Source organism: Rana temporaria, chromosome 12 (assembly GCF_905171775.1).
Source record: "Rana temporaria chromosome 12, aRanTem1.1, whole genome shotgun sequence".
Taxonomy (NCBI): domain Eukaryota; kingdom Metazoa; phylum Chordata; class Amphibia; order Anura; family Ranidae; genus Rana; species Rana temporaria.
This window is the reverse complement of record NC_053500.1, coordinates 101,982,767-102,007,250: the sequence shown is the minus strand read 5'-3', so window position 1 is coordinate 102,007,250 and position 24,484 is coordinate 101,982,767. Positions and strand designations below refer to the sequence as shown.

The 24,484-nt window shown below is 45.0% G+C and overlaps 1 protein-coding gene across 3 annotated transcripts in view; it reads right to left on the bottom strand.

Moving 5' to 3' along the window:
• Positions 1–24,484, bottom strand: part of MLLT6 (MLLT6, PHD finger containing) — a 182,544-nt gene that overhangs the window by 134,489 nt on the left and 23,571 nt on the right. For all 3 annotated transcript variants that reach the window (XM_040329957.1, XM_040329956.1, XM_040329958.1), the window contains exon 2: positions 12,714–12,793. In XM_040329957.1, coding sequence (XP_040185891.1) covers positions 12,714–12,793 — 80 coding nt within the window. The remainder of the gene's footprint in view (positions 1–12,713; positions 12,794–24,484) is intronic.

Genomic DNA, 24,484 nt, shown 5'->3' with positions numbered 1-24,484 from the left:
ATGAGGTAAGTAAAGGAGGACTGCACTAAGGTAAAGGAAGCTATTTAGGAAAAAAAAATGAAAAATTCCTTTACAACCCTTTTAATCACTTGTCCACTTGAGCACTTAAAAGTGGTTGCTAACCCACCAATGTAGCTTTACATAATCTTCTCAGTTTTTTAATGTAATAGCCCCCTGTGACTGTGCTTTATACAATTCTGCGCTCATTGACCCATTGCCTATCTCCTCCCTCAGCCCAACAGATGCAATGGGCGGGGCCAGGGATCCCTGCTGATGTCAGTCAGCAGGGGAGGAAGAGTGAGGCGGCCCCACTCGCTTCATCTGTCGGGCCAAAAGAGGAGAGAGAGGTGGGTCAATAAGCGCAGATCAGTACTCTGTAAACAACAGCATTATTTTTATAAAGCACAGTCACAGGGGGCCATTACCTTAAAGGAGTTGTAAAGAAATTTTTTTTTTCACCTTAATGCAATCTATACATTAAGGTGAAAAAACATCGAATGCTGCTGCCGTCGCCCCCCCCCCCCCCCCCGTTATACTTACCTGACCCCTCGAAAGTCCCGCGCGGTCCCGATATCCTCTTCGCCGCTCAGCCTGGCCGCTGATTGGCTAGAGCAGATGGATTGAGAGCAGCGCAGCCATTGGCTGGTGCTGCTGTCAATCACATCCAGTGACGCGGCGAGCCAAGGGGCGGGGCCCAGTGATACAGTGAGCTGCTATGGCCGCTCGCTGTAAAACGGGAGGACGCCCGCAATTACTGACCACCATGCGAGCTCTCGCATGACTGTGGTGAGTAATTGCGGGGAGGACCAGAGACCCCCAGAAGACGTGGATCGGGGCCACGCTGTGCAAAACTAACTGCACAGTGGAGGCAAGTATAACATGTTTGTTATTTTAAAAATGTAAAAAATGTTTTCCTTTACAAACGCTTTAAAAAGGTGAGGATTATATTAAAAAGAAACAGTAATTTGAGCAGCAGGATGGGAGGGGCTGGCGCGGACATGGATCAGACAGGCAGAGAGGGGATTGGAGGGGGGAGGCGAGGACACAGGAGACACAGGGGAGGGCTGCGGCTGACGGAGGCATGCAAGCTGACAATGGTATCAGGGCTCAGCAGCCCTGATATATCTGGGTCATCGTACAGGGGGAGGGTAGAAACTAGCAAAACCAGCCAGGCATTTCAAGTGATACAGGGGGCCAAATGACACAGCACAAACACTGTCTTGTATAACATGCTTTAAAGGAGCAGGATCTTTATTTCTATTTTTTTAGGTTAACTAACCCCTTCCTAAAAAGGCCAATTTTTAGCTTTCAGTGCTGTCACACTTTGAATTTGCCCTCTGGAAAGGCCAGAGGACAGCTCGTCTGACCTCAGCACGGCTCTGGCGCCCCCCCCCACCTCAGGCCAAACGCGGTACTGCACACCGATTTGGCTTGAATCCTGCTCGTGTTGCGAGACAACACTCGCAAACCGAGTTAGGATTTTTTAAAATACAGTGTTTGTATTGCAAAGCGCTTGTTAACCGCGCTACTCGCAATCCGAGGTTCCACTGTATATGTTTTTTAGCAGAGACCCTAGAAAATAAAATGGTGGTCGCTCGCACGGTATTTGCGCAGCTATTTTTCAAACGCATAAAAAAAAAACAGTAACGTTCGCCAGATTTTTTACATAATGTGAAAGATGATGTTACGCCGAGTAAATAGATACTCAATATGTCACATTTTAGAATGGTGTAAAATTCGGTACGTAAAAATCCCCATAGGCAGCGCTTACAATTTTTTTACAGGTTACATGTTTTGCTTACAGGGGAGGTCTTGTGCTAGAATTATTGCTCTCACTCTACCGTTCACGGCAATATCTCACATGTGTGATTTGAAAATCGTTTACATATGTGGGCGCAACTTACGTATGTGTTCGAACCTTTACAACCCCTTTAAAGCCGAGGTTCACACAAAAGGTATGCCTCCTCTTTCCGCCTTCAGCTCGGCTCCCGTGAGGCAAGGCTCCTCGGACCCGGGCCCTCGGACACCAGCTTGGCCTAGGCCGGCCGCTGCGGCCTTTCTTGTCACACCGGCCCCCAAAGACTCCCGCACTGCAGGTACCGTACCACACTCACACACCATCTACTAGATATGGCCGCGTCTCTGCCCATAGCCTGGCTGCAGCCATTTGGTGCACACCTTCAGACAGGGATTCCATCCCTCTCACCAGCATGGCCACTGGTGCACTCCATGCTACACCAGCGAACATTCTGGATGTTGCTGCCTGGTTACCTCCATGCTTGTAGGCTTCCAGTGGTCAGTGTAGTCTAGTCTGTGTTGCAGTGGTCAGTGTAGTCTAGTCTGTGTTGCAGTGGTCAGTGTAGTCTAGTCTGTGTTGCAGTGGTCAGTGTAGTGTAGTCTGTGTTGCAGTGGTCAGTGTAGTGTAGTCTGTGTTGCAGTGGTCAGTGTAGTGTAGTCTGTGTTGCAGTGGTCAGTGTAGTGTAGTCTGTGTTGCAGTGGTCAGTGTAGTGTAGTCTGTGTTGCAGTGGTCAGTGTAGTGTAGTCTGTGTTGCAGTGGTCAGTGTAGTGTAGTCTGTGTTGCAGTGGTCAGTGTAGTGTAGTCTGTGTTGCAGTGGTCAGTGTAGTCTAGTCTGTGTTGCAGTGGTCAGTGTAGTCTAGTCTGTGTTGCAGTGGTCAGTGTAGTCTAGTCTGTGTTGCAGTGGTCAGTGTAGTGTAGTCTGTGTTGCAGTGGTCAGTGTAGTCTGTGTTGCAGTGGTCAGTGTAGTGTAGTCTGTGTTGCAGTGGTCAGTGTAGTGTAGTCTGTGTTGCAGTGGTCAGTGTAGTGTGTGTTGCAGTGGTAACATGTGCCTGTAACATGCCTCACTGTGCCTGTAACTTACAGGCACAGTGAGGCATGTTACAGGCACAGTGTCGTCTTATACGTCGGCAAAAAAAAGTCAGTTACTTTGCTGAGTAACTAATTACTTTGCCAATGAAGTAACTGAGTCACTAACTCAATTACTTTTTCAGACAAGTAATTTGTAACTGTAACGAAATTACTTTTTTAAAGGAAGATGAGTAACACTGGTCAGCACACCCGTTGGTGTGCAGGATGAGTGTATAGAAGAAAACAGTATCATTAGTAGTAATTAGTATGGGTTTACGAAGGGTCATTCCTGCCAGACCAACCTGTTAACATTCTACAAGGAAGTGAGCTGCCATCTACATAGGGGGAAGCCTGTGGATGTGGTGTATCTGTATTTTGCAGTACAGTTCCCCAGGCTTTTTTTCACTGTCAGGGCGATAAGGATGTAGAACTCTCTTCCACAACTGGTGGTGTCAGCAGGGCGCATTGATATTTTTAAAAGACTTTTGGACGTGCATCTTAACCACATGCTGACCGCTGCACGCAGATATACGTCGGCAGAATGGCACGGGCAGGCACAAGGACGTATTATGGGGGCTGCTGCACAGAGGTTTAACCTTTATGCCTTTACAGCCACTTTAAAGTATCCAATGTGTGTGGTAAATGCCTATGTATTGCTGGCAGATATGTTGTTCGCCAACTGCACAAACAGGTATACAGCTACTTGTGAAAGAAGAGGGCAGAGAGAACATGTGACACCACTGGATATGGCTAAAGACAACTGCGTAAGAATAAAACATTGTTTTTTCTTCGGGCTGGGTGTAACAAGAGGACTGCTGCTGTATACTGCAGCCGAAGGCAGGGTGTATCAAGATGGGCGTTGCAGCATTTTTTTTTTTTCCAAATAAATATTTTTCACAGCATTTCAGTGCCAGCTACCTGTCAGTGCCCACAAGTGCCATCAGTGCCCACAAGTGCAATCATTGCCCACAAGTTCCACCTATAAGTGCAATCAGTGCCATCTATCAGTGCCCACAAGTGCCATCTATCAGTGCCCACAAGTGCCACCTATCAGTGCCAGCCACCTGTCAGTGCCACCTATTAGTGCCCATCAGCGCCAGCCACCAGTCAGTGCCCATAAGTGCTAGCCACCTGTCAATGCCACCTATCAGTCCCCATCTGTCAAACTGTCACATGACATCGGTATCGGCGAGTACTTGAAAAAAAAAAAGTATCGGTACTTGTACTCGGTCTTAAAAAAGTGGCATCGGGACAACCCTAATATCTGGTCTTGAAATATATCCCCACAAATCCAAAGCCCTAAATATTTCACTTTCATCTGAATTACAGGCACAATTACAAGACTCCCTTCCTTTTAGCTGGTCGACAACACACACTACATATCTAGGAATCTCATTTACGGCAAATCCAGCGAACCTATATACAGCAAATTACCCACCCTTGATGACTCAATTAACTACCCCAATGAAAAACTGGTCTTCGTTACCATTAGCATGGATGGGCAATATTACTGTGATTAAGATGACAATACTACCCAAGATCTTATACCTTTTCAGCGTACTCCCAATACAAGTCCCAGCATACTTCCTCCGCATTCTTCAACGCAAAGCTGCACAATTCATATGGGGCAAACTTAAATCCCATCTACCACAACCTACCCTATATACACCACGAATCAGAGGAGGGCCAAGTGTTCCCAATTTCACAAAATACTACAACGCTGCCCGATTAGCTCAACTACCTAAATACCACGCTACCAAAGAGATTCCTCGGTCGATTCGCTCTCCTTAGGGTGCATTCACACCACGATTTTATCATCCTACTTGTTCTCACGATTTTTAGGTTTGAAATCGTACAAATCTGTATGGCAAAACGTATCCATTCACTTCCATTCATTAATGTAGGTCCCCAAGTGCATCCGATTTGATCCGCATCAGATTTGATACGATTTAAAAATCGCATCAAAAATCGTGTTTGACCACGATTTATGGTCCTGATTTGAAATTGTATTAAAATCGTGTCCTATTTTTTTTATATTGTGGTCAATCTAAATCGTAATAAATCGGATGACTGTGCGTTTTTATCCGATAAATCATACCCGATTTTTTATTACGCATGCGCACTAGACACTGGAACGAGCTAGAAACTTCAAGAATTGTACAAAAGAAAAAAAAAACATTCAAATAGCCAAAACTTTATGGCCATTGCCAGACATTATTTAAAATCAGGATCCGATTTTTTAGTGAAAATCGGATGGAAAATTTACATACGATTTTGTCATATACGATTCCATCCGATTTAACGGTCCGATTATCGGATGTAAAAATCGTGATGTGAACCTAGCCTTAGCAAATCTTCTATGGCTCACTCCTGCTCAACGCCGCACAATCACAAATCCTGTCACTAAACATAGTTTATACATTTGGGACGGGCTTAAAACTCGCTTCAGTCTCCGATCCCAACATAATCCCCTCCTCTCTTTCCTAAACAATCCCTCTTTCTACCCTGCTTGGACTTCCCCATCCTCCTTTTCAGTATGGTCGAAAGCATCATTTCTTCTAGTCCAATAACAACGTCCTTTTCCACGCTCTGTGATACATATAATCTACCACATAATGAAACCTTTAGGTATCTACAAATAAGACACTTTTTGTCCCAAAATGATCCTCAAACTCAACTCCTAACTATACTACATTGGAACAGACTTGTATTTCAGATCCACATAGATGTGGTCTTATCTCAGATTTGTAAAACCAACTGCTGTCACACACACACACACACACACGCAACTTCAGCCCCCCCATCTTATACTACCAAATGGGAGACCGATTTGAACCTCAACCTGAAGATTTAGATTGGACACAAATCTGGCAAGCCACAAAATCAGCAACACCAAATATTGCAGCCCTTGAAACCAATTATAAAAAAGGTACTTACCAGGTGGTACCTAGTTCCTGCAAGAATTTCCACATTTCTCCCTCAATACCCCGCCCAATGCTTCAGAGGTTGTAGTGACATTGGTACACATCTGCATATATGGTGGACCTGTCCTATAGCCCTCGTCTTTTGGAAACGTGTATTCAATCTACTCTCCACCATGTTCAATACCACTTTATTACCTGACCCAACAGTAGCTCTCTTGAATAATAAACCACAAAATATAACACAACATTAATTCAAACTACTACTGTACGTCACAACGGCAGCAAAACAATCAATAGTGATAGTATGGAAATTACCCACACTATGAATAACATCGAGTAACACAGGCAATGATCCATGCTAAAACGGAGGCCATCTTTTTAGATAAACTTCCTACATTCGAATTTCTGTGTCTCCAATGGATAAATCATCATCTACCACCAGGTTTTGACTGCGCCTAAAGCTACCCAACATCTCTCACTTCATTATTCATAAATAATATGTCTAGTTACAGTGGGTGACCGCGATATTGTGTCAATCTCGCTCCCTTTCTCAGCGAGATTGACCACCTAGGAGCCCCATCGCGGGAGCCAGCGCCGAGCTGGCTTGTCGCGATGGAGACAAAGCCGTCATAGAAGCGACGGGAGATCAGACTTGGATTCCCGCCAATTCTAGCTGCAGCGTTTGGTATGAATCCTGAGAGGGAGAACTCCACGCCAAATTTTAAATAAAAAAACGACATGGGTTCCCCCCCCCCCCCCAGGAGCATACCCCCCCAGGAGCACGCTACCCGGCCGGCCAAGGAAGGAGTGGGGACGAGCGAGCGCCCCCCCCTCCTGAGCCGTACCAGGCCGCATGCCCTCAACATGGGGGGGGTTGGGTGCTCTGGGGTAGGGGGGCGCACTGCAGGGCCCCCCCACCCCAGAGCACCCTGTCCCCATGTTGATAAGGACAGGGCCTCTTCCCGACAACCCTAGTCGTTGGTTGTCGGGGTCTGAGGGTGGGGGCTTATCAGAATCTGGGAGACCCCTTTAATAAGGGGGCCCCCAGATACCGGCCCCCCACCCTAGGTGAATGAATATGGGGTACATCGTACCCCTACCCATTCACCTGGAGGCAAAGTGTAAAAGAAAAAAAATAACACAACACAGGGTTTTTAAAGTAATTTATTAGTCGGCTCCGGGGGCCCCCCCTGTGTTCTTTAGCTCTTTTAGCAGGGGGGGGGCCCTTCTTCTTCCGCTCTCCGGGGGTCTTTTCTACGCTCTCCGGGGGTCTCTTCCGGTCACCGGTCTTCTCCCATCTTCTCCGCTGTCATCTCGGCCCCGGTTCTTCTCCCGCTCGCTCTCCGGTGCCTTCTTCTTCAGGGCTGGCCGCTGCGATCTTCGTGTGTTAGCTCGATTACTAGCAGCAGCCAGCCCGGCTCCTCTTCTGTCTTCTGCCTTCTTCTCTTCTTCCCATGTTGACACAACGCTTCTTCCCGCTGTTATGCCAGGTGTCCGGTGTGCGATGATTTATATAGGCCTCTCTTATGATGTCACAGTCTCATCATGCTCCGGTACCTACCCACGTGGTACCAAATACCAAACGCTGCAGCTAGAATTGGCGGGAATCCAAGTCGGATCTCCCGTCGCTTCTATGACACGCTAGCTGAAATGTGCTTTGTCTATTCCAGCGAGTGCGAGATGTCGGCACCCTGTCGCCGAGAATCAGCGCGATGCTGTCGTGCTGAAAACACATTCTCGACAACAGGTACAGTAACTCTCCGATTCCCTCTGGAGATACCTTCCCTCCTCTAACTTTCCATTTACCCCACCCCTCCTTCATCAGTCTCTTACACCTTTTGCATTTTAACCTCAAATCACTTATGACCTATTGTTCCTCCAATGTACAAAAATTTAATTAACCAAGGTCTCCCATCTATAAGTTTGGTTCAAAATATAACGGGAACTTAAAATAGTTGGCATTATGACCAATTCCATCCCCAGAAAACGCCAAGCCACCTTGGCCCCTGTTAAAAGGTTAAATCGCCCAAACTATCACACAAATAATCATTTTGTTGACCAATAATCTACCTTATCCTTTCTCTCCTCTATTCTAGGATTTTTTTTCCTCTTCACCCAACCTCTTAACTTATGTGCATTAAGCATACACAAAAAGATGTTTTAAGTAAAATACCTATTATATTTAATACTTTAATGACTCTAATAACATTTTTGTCTCTAATGATTATTGAGAATCCTTGATATCTTTATATGTTTATTTTTATTACATTTCAAAAATGTGTACAAAATAACATGTACTGTATTATCTTCAAAAAAATATTTGAAAGAGAGATGTGTGCAAACCTGGTGGTCAACTACAAGAAACGCCTGACCTCTGCGATTGCCAACAAGGGTTTTGTCACAAAGTACTAAGTCATGTTTTGCGAAAAGCGTCAAATACTTAATTCACTCATTAAAATGCAAATCAATTAATAACTTTTTTGAAATGCGTTTTTCTGGATATTTTTGTTGCCATTATTCTGTATATCACTGTTAAAATAAACCTACCGTTATAATTAAAGACTGATCATTTCTTTGCCAGTGGGCAAACGTACAAAATCAGCAGGGGATCAACTTTTTTACCTCACTGTATATATTTTCTGAAAGCAAAAACCCTGGGAGAAGAAAATAGTGGTTGTATGTGTGTGTGTATATACAGTGGGGATCGAAAGTTTGGGCACCCCAGGTAAAAAATTGTATTAAATGTGCATAACAAAGCCAAGGAAAGATGGAAAAATCTTTTCCACTATAAAGAGATACTTGTACAAATATGGTCTTCATGGAAGAGTCATCAGAAGAAAACCTCTTCTACGTCCTCACCACAAAAATCAGCGTTTGAACTTTGCAAATGAACATATAGACAAGCCTGATGCATTTTGGAAACAAGTTCTGTGGACCGATGAGCTTAAAATAGAACTTTTTGGCCGGAATGAGCGAAGGTACGTTTGGAGAAGAAAGGGCACAGAATTTAATGAAAAGAACCTCTGTCCAACTGTTAAGCATGGGGGTGAATCAATCATGCTTTGGGGTTGTATTGCAGCCAGTGGCACAGGGAACATTTCACGAGTAGAAGGAAAATAGATTCAATACAATTTCAGCAAATTTTGGATGGTAACTTGATGCCATCTGTGAAAAAGCTGAAGTTAAAGAGAGGATGACTTCTACAAATAGATAATGATCCTAAACACACCTCAAAATCCATGGGGGATTACATCAAGAGGCGTAAACTGAAGGTTTTGCCATGGCCTTCACAATCTCCTGACCTTAACATAATTGAAAATCTAAGAATAGACCTTAAAAGAGCAGTGCATGACAGACAGCCCAGAAATCTCAAAGAACTGGAAGACTTGTAAGGAAGAATGGGCAAAGATACCTCAAACAAGAATTGAAAGACTCTTGGCTGGCTACAAAAAGCGTTTACAAGCTATGATACTTGCCAAAGGGGGCGGTACAAGATATTAACTCTGCAGGGTGCCCAAACTTTTGCAGACGCCATTTTTTTGGTTTTCTGTAATTTTGAAAGTGTAAGTGATGGAAATAAAATCTAACTTTTTTTGACAAATTATAAGAATGTCTAATCTGTAATTTGATGCCTTTTGGAGATTTTTCCATCTTTCCTTGGCTTCATTATGCACATTAATACAAATTTTTACCTGGGGTGCCCAAACTTTCGATCCCCACTATATATATATATATATATATATATATAACACACACACACACATATACACACACACACACATTATATATATATATATATATATATATATATATATATATATATATATATATATATATATATATATATATATATATATATATATATATATATATATATATATATATATATATATTGTAACAGTAGGAGCTACTGTGATGGTAAAATGGACCCAGGGTATGCACACTTGAGATGTGCAAAACTACAGAACATAGCTGTGGACTGGAGAAGACTGCTTTTGCAGCTTTCTCCAGGTTTTGGTAATCCAGGCTTTGCTCATTACCAGCAGGGTGTGTGTGCTCAGGTGAGCACAGCCCTTTATAATGAGTGTGTGGGAAGACCTCATGGCTCCCAGTTGGAGACAGCTCCTGGAAGAGACAGGAGGTCTCCAGGAATCAGAGAGGCTGTAGGAGACAGCCAGAACGGTGACTGCAAGAGGCAGAGCTGTAGACGCTGAAGGGAAGCGGTCTATGTTGAGGAGTCCGCTGGTCTGGGCAACCAGGATAAAGAGCAGAGGTACTGCTACAGAGAGCCAGAGGTGGACTAGCATTTTCTATTGTATATTTGATGGAGAAGAACCCCTGCGTGGGAAAACGTTTGTTTGGACTTATTTTTGCCTTTTTAATAAAAATGGGCTACCATGCCCTTAACCATAGTTCCTGGCTGGAGTGAATCGCTGAAAAAACGCCCATACCACGAGAGCTAATAACCCCCAACCTTACAATATATATATATATATATATATATATATATATATATATATATATATATATATATATATATATATATATATATACACACACACACATACATACATACATACATACATACATACATACATACATACACGGTATTTTATTTTTTTATGTCGCACAATATTTGAGCAGTGGTTTTAAAAAAAAAGCTAATTTCTGGGGGGAAAAAAAATACACTCATTTTACTACACACAAACACAATAGAATATAACATTTTAGGTAAAATATAGACAATGGGCCGGATTCAGAAAAGAGATACGACAGCGTATCTCCTGATACGCCGTCGTATCTCCGAGTCTGGCCGTCGTATCTATGCGCCTGATTCATAGAATCAAGTTACGCATAGATATCCCTAAGATCCGACAGGTGTAAGTGTCTTACACCGTCGTATCTTAGGCTGCAATTTCACACTGGCCGCTAGGTGGCGCTTCCGTTTGTTTACACAAGGAATATGCAAATTAGTATTTACGTCGATTCAGAAACGACCGCCCGGCGCTTTTTTTTTACGCCGTTTGCGTTCGCCTTTTTCCGGCCTATAGTTACCCCTGCTATATGAGGCGTAGGTAATGTTAAGTAGGGCCGTCGTTCCAGTGACGAAATTTGAAATTTTTACGTCGTTTGCGTAAGTCGTTCACGAATACGCCGAAAGCATGACGATTTGCCGACGTCATTTGGAGCATGCGCACTGGGATCCAGTCGTGGCCGGCGCATGCGCAGTTCGTTTGCCGCAGGGACGCGCTCGATTTAATTGCTACACACCCCCTCCCCGCCGAATTTGAATTCCGCCGGGTGATTTACGCTACGCCGCCTCAACTTTACAGGCAAGTGCTTTGTGAATAAAGCACTTGCCTGAAGAACTTGCGGCGGCGTAACGTAAATGACATACGTTACGCCAGCAGAAAGATCCGCTGATCTTTCTGAATCTGGCCCACTGATGTTAAAGCGAGGGTTCCGCGGTACGGACGTTTTTCTTTTTTTTTTTCCTGTTAATTTAACGCTTGTAATGTCACATACCTTATGTTGCTACTGCCCCGCATTCCGATTTGGCATGAAATGTCACTTTATAAAAATATCCTCAGGATTTTTCCATTGTGCTTGTGGGCAGCGTGAAGCCCACAAGCAAATACTTCCGGGAAGCGGACGTTTAAAATCCTATGAGATTTCGTCTTTCGTTTAGTCTCCTGGAAAGCATGACGCTGGGCTTCCAGGAGACATAGCAAAAGACTCCCAGCGAATCACTCGGGCACACAGAAAGGGGAGCGACACGCCCACTCCCGCGGGAGACAGACCCGGAAGTGTCTGTGTCTTAACACAGAATAAAAGGTATTTAAATGCATTTAAAAATTATGCATAGTGAAATGTTGATGCAGATAAGAGATATGGATAAGATATACTTCATATTTAGAGTGAACCTCCGCTTTAAGCTGAGTAGATGGAGAACATAGAACTATTTAAAATTTCACATGCCAATAAACTGCCGACAAACTACAGTACATAAAACTATTCATAAGCGACACGGTCTGGCACTAGAATTATTGCGCTCACTCTGCCGTCTGTAGCGATACCTCACACGTATTGTGCGATTACCGTTTATATGTGAGTGCAAGACCTATGTGCGCATTTGCATTTGTGCATGAGGAGATAGAAAGCTCCAATACATGTTTTCTCATTTTTATTATTGTAGTTTAATTGGCAGACAGCCACGCAAGATGCAGTGGTTCCGGGCTCCCTGACTGCACTCTAGAGCCTGGAAAACAGTAGCAGGAATTCCCCTCCAATGCTCTGTAAAAGTGATCAGCTACAGCTATGATCCTGGTATAACCACTTCCACATGAGGACCTAGATGTATGTACAGGAGTCGGGAAGCTGTTAAAATCCTTACAATGTAGCTCACTCAAAAGGGATTGTTATCTATTCAACAAAAGCAGAGTTACTCTTTAAAGTGGTTGAAAACCCTTACATATATCTGGTGAAGTGATAGAGATAAAGCAAATCCTCCTACCCAAGTTGTACCCGTTTATCTGTGGCGTTCTCCTCTCTACAGATTTTAAAAACACATACAGTATTTTACATGGCAACTCTAAGCTCTGAAAATCAGGTGGCAGGGATCTGAAGTCTCACACTGCAGAAATCAGTGAGAAGAGCTTTGAGCCCTGATTGGAGGGATGGGACACACCCCTCCCCTTATAGTAGACAGAACATACACAGCTGTGACAGTCAATCACAGGCTGTGTGCTGCAGCTTCTCATCACCAGTTATCTCTTGGAGTCGATAAAAGCTGTTAGAAGTGACTAATGCAGAGACAAGTACACAGTAGAAGATGAAAAGCTTTGCTCATATTTCATGCCTAAGGCTTACAACCATTTTAAGGCCAGAATAGATCAGTATTTATATGGGTTTTACAAACTCACCACTCTGGCAGCTCGTTCTTGTGATTCACATTTTCGGCAGAACCATGGTCCTGTGGGCACCTGCACAATCCCATAACATGCTGAAAAAAGAAGGATAAAGCGTTACAGGACTAAAAAGAAATGTCAATATGTGTATGTTGCAGTGCACAGAAGCCTTTAAATGCTGATCTCCAGGTTTTAGTGAAGTTTAATTACATTGTTTGGACCGAGCTGGTCCAAACAAACTATTTACTAATGCCCGGTACACACGATCCGATTATCGGACGAATGATCGTCCGTTTTTTTTTGTATGCTAATCTCACGTCGAATCTGATGAGTTTACTAAAGTCACGAAAATTCTCGTACGGCAGAATAAAAAAATCACAAGTGATGTCATGTGTTGTAATGCATTTTGTATTGCATTTTTGAACGACAGCTGTACTGATTAAACGAAAATTGAACGATCTGGCATCGTACGAAAAAAAATCCTGTGCATGTCGGATGAACTGTCCTGATTGGCTCTCGGAAGCTCTGTACTAACGATCCGATTATCGTACGATCGTTTTGAAAGCGGCATTTTTCGTACGATTTTCGGATCGTGTGTACGGGGCTTGACAGACACAGCAACGATGTGTGCTGTATAAAGCTGAGGCTACATACAGTAGCTGTAGCTGGACGAAAACGTTCCATCCCGCTGCCGAAACAAAATCGAGTCAGAGTGAGCGCTGCTCAGCCATTCACAGGAAGCTTTGTATTTTATGAATAAATACAAAGCTTCTTCTGACTGGCTGAGACAGAGCTTGTGACTTCATCAGCCAATCAGAGGAAGCATTGCATTCCTTCACAGAATACAAAGCTTCTTCTGAATAGGCGAGTAGTGCTCAGCCCTACACAATTTGCTTCTGGGAGTGGGATGAAAGTTCCCATCCCGCTGCAGGAACACAGTGCTGTATATTGTGTGTACAGTAGCTGAGGCTTCATACAGTTCAGTTTACACAGCTTTAGCATCTGTTAGTGAAATAAATAGTTAATTTGGACCAGTTTGGCCCAAATTAACTATTGAAACTTCACTAAAACCTGTGTGAATTTATGACATTTTCAAGAATCAGCAATTAGTTAAGATGCCAAACACAGTTAAAGGATCACTAAAAGGAAAAAAAATGTTTTGCTGAAATGACTGTTTACAGGGTATAGAGACATAAAAGTTAACCGATTCCTTTTAAAAATTATTAAAAATAGATTAAATTCAATCATATAATGTGCCTGTAGTTTCACTTTCATTTTTAAACTGGTTTCATGTTTATGTGAGGCCTTGTACTCACGGCAGGACATGTCCGATGAAAACGGTCTGCAGACCGTTTCCATCGGACATGTCTGGCCGGGGACTGCCCGGGGACTTCTGTTCGATGGCTATACACACCATCGAACAGAAGTCCGCGCGTAAACAATACGCGGGGCGTGTCCGCGGTGTCGCCGCGTCGATGACGCGGTGTCGCCGCGACAATGACGCAGCGACGTGGGCGGCCCGCCTTTAAAATGCTTCCACGCATGCGTCGAAGTCATTCGACGCATGCGAGGGATGGCGGGCGGCAGGACATGTACGGTAGGTCTGTACAGACGACCGTACATGTCCGGCCGGACAGGTTTCCAGCGGACTGTTTTAAAGCAAGTCCAGGAAACAGTTGTCCGCTGGAAACCTGTCCGATCCGCCCGAAAATGGTCCGCTCGGGACAACACACGGCCAAACATGTCTGCTGAAACTGGTCTGCGGACCAGTTTCAGCAGACATGTTTGGTCGTGAGTACGGGGCCTGAAGTAAAGAGACACACAGAACAAAAACAAACAAATCCAGGGCAGTGTTTTGTTTTTAAAATTAATCTGATTGGTTCTGTTAAGTTTTAGACACACAGTAATGACAGCTTAGACCACCGTGAAAAGCTCCCAGTACGATGGTTATAAGGAAACAGGCAACCAGGAAGTGTGGAGATCAGAGCAGTTTTACAGCAACATCAAAGCAAAAACGAGCAATGAGGACATGAAACCAGGACTGCAGTAAGGTAAAGGAAGCTATTTAGCTAAAAAAAAAAAAAAATCCTTTAGTGACCCTTTAACCACTTGACAACTGGGCACTTAAACCCACTTAATAACCAGACCAATTTTCAGCTTTCGGTGCTCTCACATTTTGAATGACAATAACTCAGTCATACAACACTGTAGCCAAATGAAATTTTTGTCCTTTTTTTCCCACAAATAGAGCTTTATTTTGGTGGTATTTGATCACCTCTGCGGTTTTTATTTTTTTCGCTATAAATGAAAAAAGAACGAAAATTTTGTAAAAAAATTAATTTTTCTTCATTTCTATTATAAAATTTTGCAAAAAATGAATTTTTCTTCATAAATTTGGCCTAAAATGTATACTGCTACATATCTTTGGTTAAAAAAAAAAAATTTGGATATTATTTAGTCTGGGTGAAAGTTATAAGGTCTACAAGCTATGGTACCAATTACTGAAAATTTATCAATTTGATCACATCTGAAGTACTGACGGCCTCTCTCATTTCTTGAGACCCTAACATGCCAGAAAAGTACAAATACCCCCTAAATGACCCCTTTTTGGAAAGAAGACATTCCAAGGTATTTAGAAAGAGGCATGGTGAGTTTTTTGAAGTTGTCATTTTTTCCCACAATTCTTTGCAAAATCAAGGTTTTTTTTATTTTTATTTTTTTTCCACAAAAGTTTCATATTAGCAGGTTATTTCTCACACACAGCATATGCATACCCCAAATTACACCCCAAAACACATTCTGCTATTCCTCCCGAGTATGGCGATACCACATGTGTGAGACTTTTACACAGCGTGGCCACATACAGAGGCCCGACATGCAGGGAGCACCATCAGGCGTTCTGGAGCACCCAGACCAGTTCTGACATTTCTCTCCTACATGTAAAAATCATCATTTATTTGCTAGAAAATTACATAGAACCCCAAAACATTATATATGCTTTTTTAGCAAAGACCCTAGAGAATACAATGGCGGTCGTTGCAACTTTTTATCACGCATGGTATTTGCACAGCAATTTTTCGAACGCATTTTTTTGGGAAATAAAACAGTTTTGTGCTTTTTAAAAAAAAAAAACATTAAAGTTAGCCCAATGTTTTTGCATAATATGAAAGATGAAGTTACGCCGAGTAAATAGATACCCAACATGTCACCCTTCAATATTGCACACGCTTGTGGAATGGCGCCAAACTTCGCTACTTAAAAATCCCCATAGGTGACGTTTTAAATGTTTTTACTGGTTACATGTTTTTAGTTACAGAGGAGGTCTGGGGCCAAAATGATTGCTCTCGCTCTAACGTTCGCAGCTATACCTCACATGTGTGGTTTGAACACCGTTTTCATATGTGGGCGGGACTTACGTACACATTCGCTTCTGTATACGAGCACGCGGGAACAGGGGCGCTTTAAATATTTATTTTTTATTTTTATTGTTCATTTTACTTTATTTATTTTAGTTTGACACATTTTTCCCCAAAAATAAATGTTTTGATCACTTTTATTCCAATTACAAGGAATGGAAACATCCCTTGTAATAGGAATATAGCATGACAGGTCCTCTTTACAGTGAGATGTGGGGTCAATAAGACCCCACATCTCACCTCTAGGCTGGGACGCCTGAAAAAAAACAAGAAAAAAAACGATCCTGGCTTCGATCGCAGCGGTGAGTCAGAAGAAGCACCGGAGGGCGAAGGGAGTGGGGATGTCCCTTTTTGCCTCCCGTAAGAACGATCAAGAGGCGGAACAGCCGCCATGATCGTTCTTATGGTGTAGAGCGGGCGTCACTAAATGGCGGACCGCGGTCCGGTTCCGGCCCCAGTGGCCTTTCTACCCGGACCGCAGCCTCGCCTGTGTCTTTGTGGCCGGCTCGCCCGCCTGCCGATGCCGCTATATACACAGCATGGCAGGCGCAGCAGCTCTGTGCCGTCTCTGCACTCCCCCCTCCCCACACTGCCTGTCTGCCTTATTGACACAAACATGAATCACGACCGCGCTGGACAATGGGCGGGACTTTTTAGGTTAAAAAGTGGGTGATTGGTTGCTAGGCAGCGGGTCGGTCCCAGCAACAAATCACTCGCTTTTAATGGGAAAGGTCCCGCCCATTGTCCAGAGCGGCCACGCTCCATGTCCTGTGTGAATAAGGTAGGTTTTCTGTGGGGAGGGGGAGTGTTGTGCTGTGCACGACAGGACAGGGGTTTACTATTGAGAGGAATGTGATGGGGGGGGGGGGTCAGTCTGTGATTGGTGGGTCAGTCTGTGATAGGGGGGGATCTGTAATTGGGGAGGTCTGTGATTGTGGGGGGGGGGGGTTCAGTCTGTGATTGTGGGGGGATCAGTCTATGATAGTGGGGTCTGTGATTGGGGGGGTTCAGTCTGTGATTGGGGGTGGGGGGGGGGGTAGTCTGTGATGGGGTGGTCTGTGAATTTGGGGGGTCAGTCTGTGATTGGTGGGTCAGTCTGTTATAGGGGGTCTGATTTGGGGGGTCAGTCTGTGATGGGGGGGATCTGTGTTTGTGGGGGGTTCAGTCTGTGATGGGGTGTTCTGTGATTGTGGGGGGTTCAGTTTGTAATTGGGGGATCAGTCTGATGTGGGGTCTGATTTGGGGGTTGTGATTGTGGGGGGGTTCAGTCTGTGATGGGGTGGTCTGTGATTGTGGGGGGTCCATCTGTGATTGGGGGGGTCCATCTGTGATTGGGGGATCAGTCTGTGATAGGGGGTCTGTGATTTGGGGGATCTGATTTGGGGGGGTCAGCCTGTGATAGGGGGATCTGTGATTGTGGGGGTTCAGTCTGTGATTGGGGGGTCCATCTGTGATTGTGGGGAATCAGTCTGTGCTGGGGGTGTCCATCTGTGATGGGGGGGGGGGAATCGGTATGTGATGGGGGTCTGTGATTTGGGGGGTCAGTCTGGGATGGGGGATCTGTGATTTGGGGGGGTCAGTCTGTAATGGGGGGTTTGTGATGAGGCAGGGGGATGTGATGTAAGGGGGGGGGCTGAGGACACTGATGTAAAAGGGGTTCTATGATTTCTGCACTGGCAAAACACAGGTCTCTGTTTTCTATGTGTCCTGTTCACATTGAAACAGCGCCCCTGCGTGCTGAGCAGTGTGGTGCAAAATGCATTCTGTTTCTATGCACCGCAACTGATCTGTGCTGCATAAAAATGAAAGAAATGTATTTTGAGATTTTTATGTCGATTTCGATGGTGTGTGGGTCTTAAAGGTGTGTGCATGTGGGTGGTGGGGGGGCGCTGTGAAGTGGAGGATATCATGTGGCGTCATAGCACCAATATGACATTCGGACCTCCGCTGGAAGAATTTTTTTCCGACCGGACCCCCGTGAATTTTAATTCACTACCCCTGGTGTAGAGAATCGCTGGCTGAAAAAAATGATATCTGAATGATGCCTGTAGCTGCACCCATCATTTAGATATCCCTGCACAAAGTCAAGGACCTCATATGACGTGGGCGGGAAGTGGTTAAAACGCATTTTTTTCCCCAGAGTATTTTCTGGGTATTGCAGAGTATTGGCCGGGGTATTGCAAAGTATTGGTGCGGGGGTATTGCAGAGTATTGTGCGGGGGGTATTGCAGAGTATGGTGCGGGGGGGTATTGCAGAGTATTGTGCGGGGGGTATTGCAGAGTATTGCGCGGGGGGTATTGCAGAGTATTGTGCGGGGGTACTGCAGAGTATTGCGCAAGGGGTACTGCAGAGTATTGCGCAAGGGGTACTGCAGAGTATTGCGCAAGGGGTACTGCAGAGTATTGCGCGGGGGGTACTGCAGAGTATTGCGCGGGGGTACTGCAGAGTATTGCGCGGGGGTATTGCAGAGTATTGCGCGGGGGTATTGCAGAGTATTGCGCGGGGGTATTGCAGAGTATTGCGCAAGGAGTACTGCAGAGTATTGCGCGGGGGTATTGCAGAGTATTGCGCGGGGGTATTGCAGAGTATTGCGCGGGGGTATTGCAGAGTATTGCGCGGGGGTATTGCAGAGTATTGCGCGGGGGTATTGCAGAGTATTGCGCGGGGGTATTGCAGAGTATTGCGCGGGGGTATTGCAGAGTATTGCGCGGGGGTATTGCAGAGTATTGCGCGGGGGTTTTGCAGAGTATTGCGCGGGGGTTTTGCAGAGTATTGCGCGGGGGTTTTGCAGAGTATTGCGCGGGGGTTTTGCAGAGTATTGCGCGGGGGTTTTGCAGAGTATTGCGCGGGGGGTGGCAGAGCATTGCAGAGTATTGCGCAGGGAAGGCAGAGTATTGCAGGGGTTAATGCAGGGATGGCTGAATCTGTGAATGCAATAGTCACAGATCCATCCCACACTGCTGCTGCCATCCGCGCTCTCCTCTCACACTGTACCGATCGGTACAGCGAGAGGAGGGAGGAACCAGCGTCATCAAATGACGCCGGTTTGTTTACCTGTGATCGCGCCGTCATTGGACGGCGCGATCACATGGTAAAAGACCGCTGTTGTCGGTCAGTTACCGAGATCTGTGTAGCGCCGGGTCTCATAGACCCGGCGCGCACAGAATTTTCTGTGTGCGCGCTCGAGGCGGCGCGCATCACTGCTTCTGGTGGGCGCCGTTTCAGAACTGCGACCCCCAGTTAAGCAACCACCTTGCCGCCGTTTTTGGACGGCGGCTGGTGGTTAAGTGGTTAAAGGGGTTCTATAGGCTTAGAGTTTTTTACTTTCATGCATTAAAGCAACAAAACCTTCTCTGTGCAGCAGCCCCCCCCCCCCCCCCCCCCCAATACCTATCTGAGCTCCATGGCAATCCAGCGATGTGCATGAGAGCCTCAGCTCCCCGGGGACTCTCCTTCCTCATTGGCTGAGATAACAGTAGTAGCCTCTGTCTCTAGCTGCTGTCAAACACAGCCAGTGAGCCAATGAGGAGAGAGAGGGGGCCGAGCCAAAGCTCTGTTAGTGAATGGACACGCAGAGCATTGGCTTGAGAGTGAGCCTGCTTGGGTGCCCCTATTGCGAGCTGCTTGCTCTGGGGGTGCTTGGCAGGGTTGAGGGGCCAGGAGCGCCGGCGGAGGACCCGAGAAGAGGAAGATCGAGGCTGCTCTGTGCAAAACCACTGCACAAAGTAGGTGAGTATAGTACAGTATAACCTTGGTTTGCAAGCATAATTCGTTCCAGAAACATGCTTGTAATCCAAAGCAGACTCTTCCATTTTTTTTACAGGGTATAAAAGAAGAGAGGCGCCTCCAAGTGTAGCAATAAGTTGCTAAATGTTGTACCTTTATTAAATGTAACTATATTGCTACACTTAGAGGCTCCATTCCTTTTTTATACTCAGTTGTGACATGATGCTACTCTTATATCAGGACAAAATGTATTAAAACATTTTGCTTGTCTTGCAAAACGCTCTCAAACCAAGGTTTTACTGTAGGTTTGTTATATTTTTAAAGGATTGCCTTGAATATCACTTTAATCTAACAGACACTTCCATCCATGCCATATAGCACAAATAGACGAATCTCCCACTGTGACTATTGTATTCTGACAGCCAGAACCAGCAGCTGTTAGAACACCCAAACAGCGGCAATATCTGGCTAGATGCATCTGCAGTTTGGCTGACAATTTTCTTTTTTAAATTTGAAGGATGTCGAGAGGAATGGTGACAACAGGGCTACCCCCGTAGCAAATTTCAGTCAGTTCATGAGGAATCAGATGAAACTCTCACTGTGTAAGGCCACCTATAGGGCCAGTTCACACCAGACGCATTTCCGTACAGTTTCCTGCGCATTTTTTCTGCACTAAAAATGCATGCACAGTGTTTTCCATGTATTCAAATGGCTCTAGTTCACACCATGCAGTCAGTTTCCGGTCAGTTTTCCGATGCAGAAACTGACTGCATGGTGTGAACTAGAGCCATTGGAATACATGGAAAACACTGTGCATGCATTTTTAGTGCAGAAAAAATGCACAGGAAACTGTACGGAAATGCGTCTGGTGTGAACTGGCCCTTGGGGTAGAAAACCTGATGCTGAGACCGATTGCACACGCCGACTTCCCTGCTTCCTAAACAAAAGCACTCTTGCAACTGTGGTACACGTTTTTAGGAAAGGAACTGGCCAAGAAGACATCAGATTGTGTATGCTCATCTAGCCATGCACTTATTGCTAAAGGCAGCTTAAAGCGGTCCTTCGGTCATTTTTTTAAACTTTGCATCTATTAAATCTTCTGCCCTTATTGTTTTAACTTTGGATAGTAAAGATTTTTTTTTTTCCGCCAGTACAGCCCACTTCTGGTTTCTTGTCTGGTCATTAGCCTAGGCTTATGACATCATGCACAGATCGGTCTCTAACTCTTGTAAAAGTGTGCCAGGAAGGGAGAGGGGGTGAGTCATAAGAGGGCCAATGAGAGCTGTAGGGCTGGAGGTGTGCCTCCTGTGTGTCTGTGTAAATCCAAGAAGTGAACAGGCAGCAGCTTCATTTGCTCACAGTAAAAATGGTTGCAGCCAGACTCAGTGGAGGGAGATTTCTGCAGCATATTAGGCAAGTACAGAATCACAGTATATATAAAATAATATGCAAAGTGGCTTGAGGGAAGCTTCAGAATGGCAAATATGTGTTTATTACAAGTTATGTGAGCAGTCTGCAATTCCTCTTTAAAGTGTAACCAACATTACCTGTCCTTAATCCGGCAAGGTAACATCAAAGAGGCTGCACAGCAGAATGGCAAAATCCTGGGAGCCAGGCCTATGTGTGCTGTGTGCTCATTCAATCCTAACAATGTTTATATTCTAGCAGAACTGATTGTAGAGTGCACAGTCCATACACATGCCCTTCTCAGGAGGAGTTCTGAACAACTGGCTGTGTACCCTGGCGCAGGGCTGTCTTAATGAGAGGACACACCTGGGCACTGCTCAGGGGCCCTAGCTGCATGGGAGGCCCCTGCACTTTACCCAAAGCAGTTGGTCCTTGAGCCCACGCTGCCCCTGAGAGTGATAGATACACAGGGGAGGCAGTCTGCCTCCTACCTACTTGATGTCTGTTTACCTGCACTGTCACCATTGAAGGGGCCCCAGAGCATTACTTTGCCCAGGGGCCCGTGATGCTATTAAGACGGCCCTGCCCTGGGCAGGGTTGTCTATACATGTAACTGATGTATAGATGGGTTAGTGATTATTGGTAGACTTTTTATAGAATGAGTTCCCTGTCTGTTAATGTGGAGAACTCTTTGACTGAAATATTGTTCTGAGAAACAGCAATGCAAAAAAAAAATTACCGTATTTTTCGCCGTATAAGACGCACCGGAATATAAGACGCACCCAATTTTAAAGGAGGAAAATCTAGAAAAAAAAGATTCTGAACCAAATACTGCAGTAAAATCCAATCTGCTAGATGGAGGGGAACGGATCCCTTTCCGTTTTGTTTAGCGGATCGGATTGGAGGTAGGCAGGTGTAAATGGACAGCTAGTTTTTTAATACACCAACCTGTCATCAGCATTATAACACACAGGCACACTATCATGGCTGGCACTGTTACAGTGTGTTACATGACATGGCTGTCGGGTGCTGACCTTGTTAACTTATGACCAAGCTACAAAATCAGAACCCAACAGCCATGCCAAGTAACACACTGTGAGAGAGAAACTACTATCTGCTGCCTGTGTGGTATACAGGAATTTAGGAATGTACAGTGCACTTTTTTTTTAATTACATTATATTACATTACATTATAGCGCACACATGTCAGTAGGCACAAATTCTTACTTCTCTGCCTTCTGGATGGACCCTGTCAGCTGCCTGCCGCTGCCTTGCCTGCCTCACACTCTCAGGTACAGATCACTCAGCTACAGATCACTCCGCCAGGGAAGGAGAATAAGCAACGGCTCATCGAATCGGGCGCGGGATGCAGTGCGCATGCGCCCGAAATAGAGAAAAAAGTCCCTTCACTCCCACATCAGGGAGAAGGGCCCCGGAAGGTCTTAGCAGCAACACACCCCCCCTAAGCTAGTAGGAGCGGCTGAGGGGGGTGTGTATTACAGGAAGCCGTGCTGTGCTGTCTATGAGGCCGTTCCAAGCAAGGATCACGTCTGCCCGGGGGAGACATGAGCAGGCACAGCCCGCACGGATGGAGTTAAAGGTAAGCTCAGCAGCACGTAGTTAGACTGGGAGGGGGGGGGGGACAAGGCGCGCTATAGGGAGAGGGAAGCCCGCAGTACATGCCAGGCAGTTTTAAAGCAGGAAAAAATGTCTCTTTGTCGTATAAGACGCACCAACTTTTCCCCCCCAGTTTTGGAGAAGAAAAAGTGCGTCTTATACGGCGAAAAATACGGTAAATGCTTTTGCTGTGCATGCCCTTTTTTTAGACCAGCTTTTATTAGGGATACTACCGGCAGAAATGATAGTACAGCCCCTTTAAACTTGGCTATAATTGTATTGTAGGCTCTACAATTTTTGTCAGGCCCATTCCAGTGAGCTATATGTGTATATGTGTAGTGTTTTTTTTTTTACATTTTTCTTCCACCCGTCCCCACCCCCTTTCCTGACCGGCCGGTCTACGTGCTCGGATACGGGTCTGGTATGAATTTGGGAGGAACCCCATGCCGTTTTTTTCGGTGTAGGGGGTTCCCCTTGAAGTCCATACCAGACCTAAGGGCCTGGTATGCTCCTAGAGGGGGAACACATGTCGGTTTTTTTATTTAAAATTTGGCATTGAGTTCCCCCTCCTGGAGGCGACTTTAAGTCGCGTTGTGATTCATACTCAAGTGGTGTTCAAGTTGCCTCCCGAAGTCGTGCTGAAAGTCGTGTTGCCCCAGTGTGAACCGGCTCTTAATCATATATTTATATGCTAGATGTTATAACATGATAATTTTATTAAATGTATCTATTTACTGTGAAATTGTCCATAAAGCCACCTGCTTGAGTACAGATTTAGAAAATATAGTAAATTACCTTAAAAACAAATATACTGTATAAGTCCCCATTCACACCTAGGCGTTTTGTCGCCTGTAGTGTGACGCCGCTGCTGCCAGAGGGCTGGAAACACATTGCCCTCTATGGAGATGGTTCACATCTCCACGCCGAACGCCTGTCGCCTGCCGCCTGAAAAAAGGTCCCGGACCTTTTTTTCAGGCGGCGTTCGGGGACCATCTCCATAAAGGGGCACATCTAGGCGGACAATCGCTGCGTTTTGTCGCCGCAAATTGCGGTACAAAACGCTGCTATTTGCCGCCGCAATTTGCGGGAAAAAACGCCACGATTTCGTCCGCCTAGATGTGAATGGAGCCTAATAATCATTTGTATATTACTTATGGTAATTAACTCTTTGCCACCCAAGCCAATTCTGACACGTCTCTCCTACATGTAAAAATCATAATTTTCTTGCTAGAAAATTGCTCAGAACCTCAAAACATTATATATATTGTTTTAGCAGGGAATAAAATGGTGGTCACAGCAACTTTTTATGTCACACAGTATTTGCGCAGCACTTTTTTTAAATCGTGTTTTTTTTTGGGCTGGGGGGGGATTGGTCATGAGTATAAAAAAAAAAAAAAAAAAAACACACACACACACACACACCACTAAAGTTAGACCGATTTTTTTGTATAATGTGAAAGATGAGTAAATGGATACCCAACATGTCACACCATTGTGCAAACTTGTGGAATGGCGCCAAACTTCAGTACTTATAAATCTCCATAGGAGACGCTTTAAACGTTTTTACAGGTTACATGTTTAGAGAAGTCTAGTGCTAGAATTATTGCTCTTGTTCCAAC